Source organism: Vulpes vulpes, chromosome 13, assembly GCF_048418805.1.
Source record: "Vulpes vulpes isolate BD-2025 chromosome 13, VulVul3, whole genome shotgun sequence".
Lineage (NCBI taxonomy): Eukaryota > Metazoa > Chordata > Mammalia > Carnivora > Canidae > Vulpes > Vulpes vulpes.
Genome location: NC_132792.1, coordinates 9,969,316 through 9,984,706, shown reverse-complemented (window position 1 = coordinate 9,984,706; position 15,391 = coordinate 9,969,316). Strand labels below are relative to the sequence as shown.

At 45.5% G+C, this 15,391-nt stretch overlaps 1 protein-coding gene across 2 annotated transcripts in view; it reads right to left on the bottom strand.

Annotated features, from left to right (window-relative positions):
- The window catches only part of ASAP1 (ArfGAP with SH3 domain, ankyrin repeat and PH domain 1), a 357,684-nt gene that overhangs the window by 33,561 nt on the left and 308,732 nt on the right, over window positions 1-15,391 (bottom strand). For both annotated transcript variants that reach the window (XM_072733909.1, XM_072733908.1), the window contains exons 17-24: window positions 14,787-14,920; window positions 13,318-13,409; window positions 7,675-7,861; window positions 7,367-7,452; window positions 5,904-6,019; window positions 5,721-5,788; window positions 4,623-4,730; window positions 2,176-2,404 (exon numbers count right to left, since the gene is read on the bottom strand). In XM_072733909.1, coding sequence (XP_072590010.1) covers window positions 2,176-2,404; window positions 4,623-4,730; window positions 5,721-5,788; window positions 5,904-6,019; window positions 7,367-7,452; window positions 7,675-7,861; window positions 13,318-13,409; window positions 14,787-14,920 — 1,020 coding nt within the window. The remainder of the gene's footprint in view (window positions 1-2,175; window positions 2,405-4,622; window positions 4,731-5,720; window positions 5,789-5,903; window positions 6,020-7,366; window positions 7,453-7,674; window positions 7,862-13,317; window positions 13,410-14,786; window positions 14,921-15,391) is intronic.

The window sequence follows — 15,391 nt, the reverse complement described above, 5'->3', positions numbered from 1 at the left end:
AACATTACCACTTTCCCAAATGTAGGGACACCCGAGCCAGGCTAGCTGCAGGGCACAGCTCCCATTTCAAGCCCCTTGGAAAGTCAGGGGGAGCCTACGCTGCTGGTGTCTGTCCACGTCTGAAGCCCCACTATGAGCAGCCCGGAAGAGCACTCGGGTTCTAGTAGACAGGGATTTCTGTTCTCAATGTTCAGGATTTGGGGAGGTGGGCCTTGGGGTTAGTAGCTTGTCCAGGGCTGACCATGGTTACTATGGCCAAGTCTCTGAGCACTTGTTTTAGCAGCTGGATCCTTTAATACATTTGGTCTTTGTTTTCTGTGCCTCTGCTAGAGAGCTAGCTAGAATTTATTCAAGGCAGGAGACAGATGCTTGGCAGCGAGTCAGAGAGTATATTTTATGGGTTTCTGTGGTCCCTTGAGATAGAATTATAGAAAAGGATGGAGGGAGGTGAGGCAGCCTCTTGGTTCCCAGGACTCTGGGGTCTTTCTCTTTTGTAGACCTTTTCCAAAATTCTCAGTGACCTGGAGGCCCACCCTGTCTAGACAGGTCATCACTCTTATGTTGGTGAGCACAGTCAGGGGACATGAGCCCTCTCGGAATTTTCTTTGATAATTTTATATTTTATTTTCACGGTCCTCTTTGGGGTACAGAAAGGGAAATTTCTGGTCTTATCCGATTGCTACCCCGACAGGAAAACAGGATCACACAGAGGTGGGAAGCAGCACAGTTCTCTTACTGTGTAGGGCATACCTGCAACTTGAGAGGTTAGTGTTTGATAAAGGGATCTGATGCCTTATTTACGTGCATTCTTGTATAACGTATGGATGGGTAAGAGAAACACTGGAGGTTCAAAGCCCTGGCTCACGTGTGCTGTCACTCTTACATTATGGTTACTAGGTATCTTTGATGAGCACCGTTCATGCCAAAACCTTATTTTAGCTTTTCTCCACTATTTTATGATCTATGAGGCCATTTGGGGTCTCTCTAAGAACACAGCTCCCATTTATAACACTATTTCAATGGAGAATAAGCTCTGAAAAAACGCTGTTCTGAATAAAGCTCACATTTCTCAGAAAATAGCCCCAGTGTGATTCAAATAGGCATGGCATTGTGTAGGGAGAGGCCCTCGGAACCTGTGTGAGCATGAGCTGAGCACATAGGGAGAAGCCTGCACTTGGATTTGCTGGCCAAGACCGAACCCCAAGCTGCCGCTCTGGGTACCTCTCACTTTCCCCCTGGCCTGGTGACTCTTTAAATGTTGCCATTTCTGCATCTCATGTGGTCTCTGTACAGGTGGGAACACTGACTTTCAGAGCTGGGCACTCTTTGTGGATGTGGGATACGGGACAAGCGCTCTGTTGCCACAGACCAGGCCAGCGGACCCTTGGCCCTTGGTGCTGGCCCCGGTGGAGGCTCCAGACAATGTGCTACACAGTGCCCCTCTTCTGGCTAAGAGTCTTCCCAGGTAGAGTTTCATGGGAAAACAATCCTCATGAGGAAGCACACGAGAGAGGGCTCAGGTCATATAGGACCTGGGTTAGAATCACAGAGATCTGAGAACATTAGGCCAATCACTGGACATCTCTGAACCACAATCCCCTTTGTCTGCGTGATGCCAGCAACTGCAACCCACCTCATTTTGTGAGCATAAAATGAGAAGTGCTGGGCTTAGGGCCTGTCATGGAGCGAGTGCTCCATAACAACGACGTACCACTAACTATTACTACTAACATGTCCAGAAGACAGACAGCTTAGTGTAGAGAAAATTAATTTTTCGAAGGAATACTACAATTCCACACTACATCGTATAAGAAAGAACACAGGTTTGGTGCCAGGTGGACCTTGGGCTGAATCCCAACTCTACCTGTCACAGGCTGTGTGGACGTGGGCAAGTCACTCTACGTCCGTAAGCCGTAGTTTCCTCATCTGTAAAGTGGGCACCAAAGCACATACCTCACAGGACTGTTGTGAGTGAGCACGGCAAACGCACGAGGGGCGCTCTCAGCACCATCCTACAGCTGGTACTTAGCAAATGGCAAGGCCCCGGTTTCCAGCTGTCCCCGACATCACGGTCCGTACCCTGCCACTCAGAGGCACCTCGCAATTGCTACCTCGAAGCTGCGCAGACCGCCAGCTTTGAGGGCGGAGGGGGAGAGCCCTCCTCTAAGGCCGTACCTTTCCCGGCGTTTCTAGGAGGCAGCGGAGGAGCCTCTGCGGTCGGTGACGTGGGCGAGTCTGTGCTCGTGGAGACGAAGATCTGGTTGGTGAAGGCGCCGTAGGAGAGCCGCTGCTTGTCCCTCGGGGTGCTGAAGCCCGGCAGTGACAGCTTGTCCTGGGGGGAGATACTGGAGGAGTGGCAAAAGCTCTGAGGCCTCGGGGAGCGCTCTTTCTTGATGGGGCTCGGCTGCGGATGACAGAACAGAGCAGCGGGTGAGGAGCTCCCCGAGGCCCACACCTCAGGCTCCGTCGGGAAGGGGGGGTTCCTGCGGCTGCCGTGCCCCAGCACAAGAGGAGGACGCGGTTCCCCATTACCAGGGTCACAGCAGGGAGACACTGGCTAGCAATCAGGCATTCAGGAGCCGAAGGGCATGGTCACAGGTGACCTTTAACTTAACGGATACCTGCCCTCCGCAGGACACCGTGACCAGCACTGACCTGTGTTCCCCCACGTGTGGTCTCTACGGTGTGTTCCTTCCCAGCCCAACCCTCTCCCATCAGTTCTCAGTCCTCACCTCTTTTCTCTTTTTTATATTCCCTTAGAAAGTAGCCTCCACATTGTGGCCCTGAAACCCACCTGTGGGTCCGATCCTATCCCTTAGGATCCTAAACTGTCTTCGACTGCCTACAAGGCGTCCCTTGTGTTTGCACTCCTGGTGACAGCGGTGGCATCCCCATAACTTCCCAAGGTGGAAGCCTCAGGGTCACCCAGTGCCACCAGGGCCTGCGTGGACAGCTCAGAAACGTCCCTGGGATCTCCGCCTGGTGCAGGCGCCCACCAGCCGCCACCGAAGCACAGGACTCCTGAATAGCCCTGGTTGCAGCTGCTTTCAGCTCCAGCACGTTTTCTACACTGAGGCCAGAGCTGCTGGGGAAACTTGCTCCCTTGACAATTAATCTCTGTTGGCTTCTGACTGCTTGGAGAAAGCCCAAAGGCCAAATTTGGCTCATAACTTGCTTCCCGATCTGGGATCCCTGATCCTGCTGGGCAGCCTCCTGCCTCTCCCACCCACCCACCCATCCACTTGAACACACCTCACACAGGTGCTTCTAACCATTCCTCAGACTTCCAGTTCTATCACAACCCCTTGGCCTTTGCACGTGCTGTTCTCCCTCCCTGGAAAGATGCATTCCTCCCCACTTCTTTGGCTGGCAAGTTTCCTCCCTACTCTCAGAAAACCATCTTCAATGGTACTTTCTTGGTAATTTCCTCACTGCTTTCCAAGGCTGAGGCAACTTTTCTGTTCTCTGAATATATCTCAGGGATTTTCCCAAGCTCTTATTTGCGTCTTCTTAAAGTAGGACACCTTTGTATGACTATTCCTTATGTGCTGCCTAGGGAAGAGCAAAGGCTCAATACATATCCAACGTGCAGCGCCTGAGTGGCAGTCGGTTGGGTGTCTGACTCTTGGTTTCGGCTCAGGTCATTATCTCAGGGTTCTGGAATCAAGTCCCGCATCAGGCTCCATGCTCAGTGGGGAGTCTGAGATTCTCTCTCTCCCTCTCCTTCCATCCCTCCCCTTGCTCTCTCTGAAATAAATAAATAAGTAAAAATATGTATCTGATGAAAACTGCATGAATGAACTTTCAAAGGTAGTTCTGAACTACCCATGAGGGTCAGAGAAAACTAGGTTTAATCTTGAGAGTATCTTTACTAGCCCTAAGACCTCAGGTTGCAAAAATCTGTGTGCATCAGTTTTCTCTTCTATAATATGGGGCAGTAACAACACCATAGTGGGCTTTTGGTAAAAATTACTGAGGTAGCACAGACAAAGTCCATACCCAAGTATGGACCCAAGTATGGCAGTCCCACTGCCTAGTCCATACCCAAGTTCTTACAATCTCCCAGCTTTTTATTTATGAAGTAGCTGTTCTAATGGCTAATTTTATGTCTTCACCTTGCTGGGCTATGGCACCCAGGTGTCTGGTCAAATACTGGTCTAGATGCTGCTGTGAAGGGATTTTCTTTAGATGTAGTTAACGTTTACATTAGATTTCCAATAAAAGGAATTACCCTCCATAACGTGGGTAGGCTTCCTCCAATCAGCTGAAAGGCTCTTGAGAAGATACTGAGGACCTCCAGACACCAGACCACACCATCAGTTGCCACCAGCCCACCTCATACCCCAGGTACTCACTAGCCCCCACAATCACATGAGCCAATTCCTAAAGATAAATTCCGATCTCTCTCCCTCTGCCTTCAACCATACTGGGTCTGGTTTTCCAGAGAACCCTGACTAATACAGCTGTGGAACCCAACAAGGATCAAAGAATGCAGCAATAGCCAGCATTAAGTGGCCCTGGGTCAAAAGACCAGACACAGTCTTGCGAAGAACAATCTCATCTACGTGGCGCAGAAAACCTGGGAGCAGCGGCAGGAACTCAGAGGCGCCGTTTGCACTCACTTTGTCATCCAGGTCATCATCGCTCTCATCCATCTCCTCCTGTCGCAGGTTCCACTCATATTCCACGTGGACGTGTGGGTTGAACTTCCCAGATTTAGCCTGGGAAAGCTGAAAGTAACAGCAGGGATAGCCACGTTATTGGAAGTGTTAGCCATCCCACTTTTACATAACCACTGAGCAAATCCCACCTGGGTCCTGGTTTCAAATGAATCACCAGGAGCTGCCTGTAGGGCAAAACTCTGAGTCTACAGGGCTGAACTGCTAGAGGACTGGCTTCACAGGAGTCGCCCGGAATTACATGCAGAGTCTTTCTTAGTTTGGTAACATGAATTCTCTCTCAAATTAAAAGCTTTCTTAAACATTCTTAAAAATGAGCCTCTAAAGTGTAAATCCCTGGCTGGAAGGCAAAATCAAGAGTTAGTGCAGTAGGAGAGGTAAGCCTTTCAAGTCAGACAGTCCTGGATTGATTCATGGACCACTTTTCTTATCTATAAGATGGTAAGATCCACAGCTTCCTCACAGGATTCTCCTAAAAATAAAAACGTACACCTGCTGGCCTGCAGCTGGCACTGGGCAGAAACTCAGGGGATGGAACTTATTTTTTTTGTCTCATCCTTCCCCACTGGTAAGAGATTCATGCTATGCTAAAGTCCAGGTGATACACAAGAACCAATGGGGTCAAAACGCTGGGGCTGGAGGGGGAAGCCGTGCAGTTAGTATTTTGAAAACCACTATATTCTGAACTTAACTCGCCCAGTTTTTGGACGTAGCTCCCAAATAATTCTTCTTTACTATTGAGCTGCAGGGAAAACCTAAGGGTCTGGCATATAAAAAGCATGACCTTAATTTATAAGCCTGTCTGGTAATAATATCTTTCAAATGCCTTTTAGCTCCTATGTCACAACTGCTCTGAGAAGACACGGAATGGCAAATTTATCATTCTACCACTTTTCCAAATGTAGCCTTAGTGCCTGTCTGAATTTCTTTAGCCAACGTTCAGAGAGATGAATCTGTTTCTTTTATCCCAATTCCAGCTTCTGAGAATGACATTTTAAGGCAGCTGGTGTCTAATGGATACCCCACCTCCATTTTGCTTACCAGATCTTCACACTGGGTGGCTTTCAATCTCTTTGCTATGTCCAGGGCAGTCTCCCCAGCTTGGTTAACTACAACAGGGGGGAAAGAAATTGGCATAATTATCTAAGGTATATATTGAAAAGGTTGCAGACAATAATCATGAATGCTGACTCTTGTTATGAAGACACTTGGTCACGCTCTTACCGACACTCACGGTGGGCTTGCTCCTGAGAAGAAGCTTCAAACACTCGGGTTTACCGTACATACTGCAGTAGTGTAGAGCCGTGTTGCCCAGGGCTGTCTGCTTATCCAGGTTCCCACTGAAGAATTAAAATGTTACCAGAAAAAAAGTATGACTTAAAATGCCATTTAAATAGGGCATGAATAATTTAAAGCTACAGATGAATCCCTTATTTCTGTGCTAACAACGGAGTCAAGTTTGAGAACTACTTATAAGCAAGGAAAACGATGCTGCTGCTAACATTACACCTCCATTTATAAGCCACATGATGAGAGCAATAGCCAGCATTTTCTGAGTGCCTCCTCTGGGACAGACACTCTCAGCTTTTACATACCTTGGCTCATTAAATCTTCACAACCACCCAGTGGGGTAGGTTATGACCATCTTTGTTTCACAGATGAAAACACCAAGGTGCAAAGAGAATGAAGTACCTGCTTTCAGGACTATCATGGCACGGAAGATTGAGTAGGGATCTGAAAAAAGGCAGTTTGTCCCAGAGCCAACGCTCTTAACTACTACACCGTACTACCTCCAAGGAGAGGGGTGGACATTCATACAATGTGGCTTGTGTCCAGGCACCATTCTTCACATGTGGGTTCAGATCCCCTTGCTATTTTGACCACTTGTCTTTGGATGAGCTTCAGTTACTCCTAATAATCCGTGGCTTACAGAACTACCCACTGAAGAATATGGCAAGTCCATACTTCCTGTGTTCAATACTGGACTCCTATTACTATGTCCCAAATTTGACTTAGCTATTGAGTCAGTCACACACACTGTACAGTTTTTTTAAAATTATTTTTTAAAGATTTCATTTATTTGAGAGACAGAGAGACACAGAGCACGAATGAGGATGAGTGGGGGTGGGGAGGCACAGAGGGAGAGGGAGAAGCAGACTCCCCACTGAGCAGGGAGCCCAACATGGGGCTCTATCTGAAGACCCCAGGATCATGACTTGAGCTGAAGGGAGATGCTTAACCCACTGAGCCACCCAGACACTCCGACACTATAGTTTCATAGTGAAATTATGAACAATGAAAACTCATAGATGCTGTGGAGCTGTGCTGTTAAGTCTTCCCTCTTACAATCTTTCCTAATGCAGTGGGTTTTGACAGAGACAGGATTTTATATCTTTCTAGGCCAGAGCTGGTAAGCTATAGCCTATAGGCCATGTCTGGCCCTCCATTTGTTTTTTAAATAAAGCTTTATTGGAACACAGCCATGCTCAATCATTTACATATGGTCTATGGCTGCTTTCACAGTACAATGGACGAGCTGAATAGCTGTGATAGAGACCTCATGGTCTGCAAAGTCAAAAATAGTACCTGACTCTTTACAGAAAGCTTGTTGATTTCTGATCTGGGCCCCTGAGAAGACTGGTTTGCATTAACTTATAAGGTGTATTCAGAGGAGACGAAAAGCATACCAGTTTTGTACAAGGAAGTCAACCAAATGGAGAGACGTCTGGTCTGCAGTTCGGACTGCAAGATGAAGTGCTGTCTCCCCAAGCTCCTGAAAAGGACAGGATGAGTGTAAGTAGGGTAACCGCAGATCCTACTTTACCTATAGCAGCTCTGTTCATATCAGCTACCTGGAAATAATCATTAATGAGTACTCCTCTCACTCTCAAATTGGCCTGATTTAGACACGGTCACTCAATGTATTAGAATCTCAGTATCTTTTACATTCATTTTCCACATTCTGTTTTATCTTATGGTTTTAGTGGAGCCTCACCTGTCCCGATTCCAGCAGTGGTTCCATTAGCTCCACCCCCTCTGCATAGACTTGAATTAGTGCAAGTAAATCCCTGGATTTGATGGCCTCGAGCAATTCGTTCAGTTTAGCTGATGGAGATGAACAGGCCTTCCTTGAAAACTTATGATCTACATACTTTGCGGTAATATATTCTTTCCGTACAGTCCTAAAACAGGGCAAAACAACATGAACAAAGATTTTTTATTTTCTATGAGCTAAGAAAAATCTACATTTTTCTGAAAAAAAAACAAAACAAAACAGTTCTCTTTAAGTGAGATAGATTCACCTGTACTTCTTTCAGGATTTAAACAAACCAGGTTCTAAACCAAGTTACCTCACCACAGACAGGATGAAGAGACCGACATATATATGTAGTAGTGTATGTGCAAGCAATATACAGTTACAGAATTAATGAGCTCACAGATCACAGCAGATTTCTTTTCTTCCTTGGACAACAGCTTGGGAAGTCTGGTATTTACTACTTCAAATTCAGATACATATGAAGTATACAAAGAAATTAAGAAATTTTATTACTTATTTTTGAAAGTAAATTTTAAAAGAACAATTCTTAAATACCAGTGAAATTTCCAGAGGTTTATTGAAAAAATTTTAAGTCATGTGGCACAACTCCCTATTTTAACAGGTAAGGAATCCGAGGCTCCTTTAGGCCAAGCACTGAGCTTCAGAATAAAGGGGAGTTGTCTTTCCTGCAGGTCCAGTTTGGGAGTTACTCCCTAAGTCTGAGTGTGTGTAAGCGTTTCTATTCTTGAGGACTCATCCTTTCTCCACTTCAGGTTTTGCCCCAAACTCCGGGACTGAGGTCAGCCACCTCCCAGCTACAGGGGTGAGGATCTGACCTAAGTGGCCCATGGTTACTTTTGTCACCTTTGGTGAAAGGCTGAAATGGAAGTCCACTCAGAGGAAAGGAAAGGAGTTGGGGAAGCGAGTTGGGATCCAGATGATACTGTTTGACATCCTGGAGCCGGCCATACCTGAACTTATCCCATGATTTTCCCAGTTACACGAGCCACTTAATAAAAAAGCAGTAAATGGATTTTGGGTTCAAATCCTAGTTCTACAGCACACCAGCTGCATGACCTTGGGCAAATTACTTCATCTTTCATAAGCTTTAGCTTTTTCGTCTGAAAATGGGGAGAATAGCACATTGGTGTATTTTGAATTAAAGAACGTACAGTACTTATAAGGGGCTTTCTTTCTGAGAAAGCTCTAACTCATGGGACATAAGATTTCTTGCTCCGGAAAAGGTATTCCATCTGTGAAGGCTGCTGCTGTTTCTTACCACTCCCCCCCCCCCCCCCGCCCCCATCCCACAGCATCACTATTTAAAACCAAGCTGATGCCTCTTCATTTCATTCTGGGTCAGTAGTGAAGGGGTGAGCTGATTGATGGTAGCACACGCCCTTTGGTGACTTGCAGATTCAGCTCAGTGACTAAGATCCTACTTTTATGGGTATCCTTTATACTCAAGTCAAAGTCCTTTGAAGATGGCCACGGCCTGATGAGCTGGAGGACTTTCAGACATGTGAGAGGTTGGCCGAAGCCTGCCTTCTGGTCTCCCACTGCACATGACTTTACAAAGTTTGAAAGGCAGCTACTGTGTGACAGATGAAGTATCAGATTTAAGAATGAAATGGCTTGATTCAATTCCGATATCAGATGCTAGCCATGTGACCCGGGGCAAAGCTATGCCTCAGTTTCCTCATCTGTAAAATATTAGTAGTCCTACCAGTCTTCTTGCCTTCCGGGGAAGCAAGAGTAGATACGGAACAAAGAATGACACATCACCATGGGTTCATATATAAGCTTCCTTTCTAGTATTATCCAAGATGGTAGAGTGAGGATCGATGGTAGGAAGCTATAGGAGGGAAATCTGAGACAGCTGTCTCCATGTATTGAGCTAAGTTGTGGCACCATCTGTGGGAAGGCTTCTTAGCACTAGAAATGTCGTGCAGATGCCACACAATAATTTGGCAGAAATGATGCTGAGGGCACCTAGTATTGCATGGGGAGATGCCCCAGACCACTCTGAAGAGCACTTCCGCCTTGGGTCTCTACTTCCATGGCTACAGAAAGTGGCTGAGCTCTCCACAGGCATGATGTTTAACTCTTCCTGGGCTCAAACACAGTCCCCGGCAGTAAAAGGCTTTCTGACATGGAGTGACAGGGAAGATGGAAAACAGATGTGTCTGAAAGTTGACATCAGAGCTCTACCTGATGGCTGATGAAAGACAACTTGCCTTGTGTCCTTGCCAAACCTGGCCCTTCCCACTCACCCTGGTGCAGGTAATGGCATTCGCTATTTACCTAGACGCTCAGGCCCAAACCTTGGGTGTCAATTTATAGTTTTTTTTTTTTTTTAATTTATAGTTTAATTAAATGTCCCATGTTTGAAGTGGTCAGCAAATCCTGTGGACTCTTCCTTCAAAACATATGGAGAATCCGACTACTTTCCACCACCTTCACCACCCCATCTTAGTCCACACCATCTTTGTTTCTCAGTGGACCTGGTGTTAAGTTTCTCCCTGGTGAAACCCGCTCCTCCATCTCTCCCTCACAGACCAGCCACAGCTGGGTTTCTCAACCTCGGCCCTAGTGACACTGTGGCTGGATGATTCTTTGTCATGGTTGCTGACTTTCGCATTGTAGGATGTTTAGCAGCATTCTGGTGCCTCCCTCTGCTTAAAGCCTTCTAATCACACAGAAAATAAAATCCCCAAACAACCCATTACCTAAAAGGCCCTCTGCGACCTGGTTCCATCTCCACTGTGCATGGCGTCTGTGGCCACTCTCCTGCTCAGGCCTCTCTAGCTATACCTGCCTTCTTGTTACTGTGAGGAATGTGCCCAGCCCGTCCCTGCCTCAGGGCATCTTCACCTACCCTTCCATCTCCCAGGCTCGCTCCCCCATCCCTCCACCCCACGTGTGTCCTTCATATCCTTTAGATCTTCATCAAATGTCAAGTCCTCAGTGATATTCCTCGAACATCCTGATGACAATGCCTCCTATGCTTCATCTTCTTACCCTATTATATTTTCTTCAAAGTACTCATTACCATGCTTTGTGCCCTCCTCTCCACAGTTGGAATGTAAGCAGGACAGGAGCTGTCGTGTTCACTACTGTATCATCAGCACTTAAAAGAGTGCCAGGAACATAGAAGCTGCTGAATAGGAGGCAGTAAACTGCGTCACCAGGGATCTGCTTTGTTCCTCAGGGCTGCTGGCCAAATAAGAGGATGGTGATAATGAAGACTATGGTCGTGGGGACAGTAACGGTGAGTTCACTACATATTGCCCAAAGCACTGCTGACTCAACCACTTCTGTCCTCACCACACCCTCGGAGACTAGCACAGACAGGTGGGGTTACTTGCCCCAGATCAAGATTCGGGAATTGGGGGACACCTGGGTGGCTCAGTGGTTAAGTGTCTGCCTTCAGCCCAGGGCATGATCCTGGAGACCCCGGATCGAGTCCCACATCAGGCTCCCTGTATGGAGCCTGCTTCTCCCTCTGCCTCTGCCTGTGTCTCTGCCTCTTTCTCTGTGTCTTTCATGAATAAATAAATAAAATCTTAAAAAAAAAAAAAGATTCCAGTAGTGTGGAAACTTAGTCACTCCGTTAGAGATTATATGGAGGCTCACAAGCATTTTGGAGGGAAGGCCTGAGAGAAGCCAGATGGCCATGGGAGGTCACAGAACAGACGGGCCAGAGTGGGCTGCCTACCGTGAAGGAAGCAGGAAATACAAATCCAAGCAGGAAACACAAATACAAAGTTTATCCTAAAGTGATGCCTCCAAGGTATGGGCCACATAAACATTTAAAACTGCTGCTGAGGCAGGAATGCACTGTATATCGGAGCGCTCACTGCTTCCCACTCTTTGGCGTAACTTCAGATAGTGTTTGTTCGTGGCTGTTTTGTGATCAAATTCACTTCTGAAAAAGCTTTACTTCTCAGTGTGTTTTCTGCTCATTAGTGTGGAAAGACAGCCAAACCGTTTCTGCTAGGACGGAGCTTGAGCACTGTTGTTTAAGCCCAACGCCCTGAGACAGGGTTAGGATATTAAGTAGGTGCCCAACTCCCCTGACTTCTTCTGTGACACTTTCACAGGAATAAGGAAGTGACTGTCTAATCTCTAGATTAATAGCCACCTTCCTCTCCAGATGGCAGGCATCACGAGGACAGAGTTTACATCTAGTTTATGTTTTGCCTATTCCCCAGCACCTGACACACTGCAAAGGATGCAGTGAGCATGCAGCATGCATTTGTTGGATTCAAGGAAAGACCACCGCTGAGAGGCCTGCTGGGAGATTGTATCTCATGATTTTGGAATGAAATCATGTTTCTTGACTGTGCCCCATAACTGTCTCAGTGCTCTGTGGACGTGGTGCCTGAGTAACTCCCAAGGAGGGGCTTGGCAAACATTTGGGTGGGCATCTACCTCACAAAGGCTCCCCACTTAGTTGAGCTGGAATAGGAACTGTCTTCCTTTTTTTTTTTTTTTAATATTTTATTTATTTATTCATGAGAGACACAGAGATGCAGAGACATAGGCAGAGGGAGAAGCAGGCTCCATGCAGGCAGCCCGATGTGGGACTTGATCCTGGGACCCCAGGATCACGTCCCAGGCTAAAGGCAGGTGCTAAACCGCTGAGCCACCCAGGGATCCCCAGGAGCTGTATTGCTATCCACGCATGGTACTTAAGAATTTTAAGTGTAAATTCAATGTGAAAACATTTTTTAATAAGTTCAAATATTCACATGACTCAAAAAATAAAAATGATACCAAAAATCGTTTACTGAGGAGGGCTCATGACCACGACCACCCCAGAGTAAGCACTTTTATTAGTTTCCTGTGTATTTGCTTGTGTTTCTTCCCATAAACACAAATAAACACGTTTATGTGTTTTTGACCACCCTTCCCCTGACTGGAAGACGGGAGGTTTTGGTGCAGTGCTCCACACCTTGCTTTTTTGTCTAATGGTAATTCTTGGAGTTTGTCCTAAATCAGGATAAGTAGCTCCCTTATTCTTTTTACATCTGCATAGAGTTCTTCTATGTGGCTGTACCCTAAGCTATTTTAATCAGAGGCCTACAGATAAATGCTTGTTTTTGTTCCTCATCTCTTCCTATACAGAACAGGAGTAAATTCTCAGAAGTGACACTGCAAAGTCAGAGTTGATGTGATGTTAATGAGAGAGATAAATATGGTGACTGCTCCTCCTGCGCAGGGTACCATTAGCAAACCCATCAGCAGTGCCCAAGACAGAGCGTCTGTTTCCCCACAGCTTCACCGGTAAGCGTTTGGACTTTGGCTCATCTAATAGGAACGGGCCACTGCTTTTGTCTGTCTCTTGTTTATCATAACCTGCCATGATTTGGAGATAACCACCCTTATGAAGACATATTCTCCACAGAGCAGCTGCAGCTGTAGCTACCTAGGGGACGGTGTAGTAAACATCATCTGTGCACTCCAGAAATGCACTGCAAAATACTTTGCTTTGTGTTTTCCTATTGGGTTTTCCTCTGGAGAAAAAAAATACTATAACCACTAAGCCGCTGCTTAATTAAAGAATGGTAAAGAATTCAGTGTATTAGAAGTACTTACATATCACTTGAAGGGGTGGGTTTTGGCGAGGGGCTGGGTAAATTTGCTTCCATAATATCATTAAAACTATTGTTTCCTACATTCTTGGCCAGCTGTAACATAAACAAAACACAGTTCAGCCACTCTTTACTTACTAGTTTAAACGTTTCCTATGATTTGCTTTTGAGATTTGTGAATGTGTATCTTTCCTTCATTTGACTCAGCATACAAACCATCCATTCATCTGGTCAACAGGTATTTACGGAGACCTACTATGTGCCAGGCATGGAACCTTAGAGTGCTGGAAATAAAGAGAGGGGTAAACCTTATTCCTTCCTGTAGGAGCCAACAGACTTGTAGGGCCATTGATAAGATAACCAATAATTTTTATAAATACGATGTTGATAAATGTTGAATAGGATATAACCCCCTCACCCCATACACCCTGAGATTAGACAGCAGGTTATACATGTGAATCTAGGTTAAATGCTTAACGGTAGCAATTGTTTTTCAATCTCTATCATACCTCATTTTTAGACTGAGAAGATTTACTGGGCAGAGGAGGAGATAGGACTCCTTTATATTTGGGGTACATGTAAAGATGCTGCAGGGAGCAGTTTCTGAGTTCAAGACCCTTCCAGGAAAATCTGTCCTGAAGGACCTCTGGTTGTTCAGATAATTTGGGGAGCAACACAAAACTTAAGAAACATTCATCTATCAGGTCTCTGAGGGAAAATTCTTGGGTTTATCACTGGGCAAGTGTCTAAGATTTGGACTATCCATATTTCTAGTTGTCAACTGGTTTCATTACCTTAAATCAAGGAGATGGAGTGATATCACTTCCAGACTAAAGAAGAATGTGTTAGGTATAATAAGATCAGAGCTTTTTTTTTTCTTCAATTCTGATGTGAATCAAGGAGTTAAGCATTAGTATGATACTTCCTAAATTTGCTACTTCCTCAATTGGGCTAACACAACACAGACTGACCCACCACTGCTTAGAAGTTTCGGGTTAACGAGTGATGGGCTTTTTGGCGGTAGCTAACAGGTCACAATTCATGGGGGGCTTGTAACAAACTTACGAATAGTAAAAAGAGAGAAAAACTCTTTATTCACTATAGTAACTCAGGCCACTAAGAAAAGTGATTATTTGAGTTTAACACCTAATTCCCTTTACTGCTCTTTTAGTCAATCATCTTGAGTCAATCATGTGAAAACTAATTCTGAAAGAAGAAGGCAGCTTTGAAAAAGCCCATCCCAGGAGAAAAGAGCCAGTTTAGGTGAACTAATTATACAAATGTGTGATTCATCAGTTCTTTAGAAAGGAAAAAGAAATAGTCAACATTACATACCACAAATTTACATTTTAAATACCCATGCAAATTCACTAAATTCAGGAACTGCAATTCTTTGTACTCAGCAAAAAGAGCAGTCCAAAGCCGTGTATTATTTATGACAGCAGTCATTCCCAAGGACAGGTCACTACTTACCAAGAGTTCAGAAGTTCCTAATTTGTCTAGTTCCAAAGACTGAATGCGAGAAATGTGAACCCCCATTTCCCTATGGATGCCGGAACATTCTATACAGGTCAAAATACCCAAGTTGGTGGAAAGCCAGGTGGGTTCTGTGTGGAAAGAACATTTTGAAGACAATGAAACAAACATGATACCAATTTTTAGTGTGCCAACTACAAAGGAAACTAAAACAAGAGTGGTAAACCTTGTTAAGAATAGGGAAAGATTTATTTATTTATTTTTTAATTTTTATTTATTTATGATAGTCACACACAGAGAGAGAGAGAGGCAGAGACACAGGCAGAGGGAGAAGCAGACTCCATGCACTGGGAGCCCGACGTGGGATTCGATCCAGGATCTCCAGGATCGCGCCCTGGGCCAAAGGCAGGCGCCAAACTGCTGCGCCACCCAGGGATCCCATAGGGAAAGATTTAAATGGAAGACACAGATGCTTTCAGTTTAGCCTAGAGGCTCATATGAAGCCTCTTCTCGGAGGCTCAGCTTCTCGGAGAGCAATATGGGTGATAAAAGAAATTTAAAAAAATTTTTCTTTCAATATTGAATTGAAAACAAAATTAAGT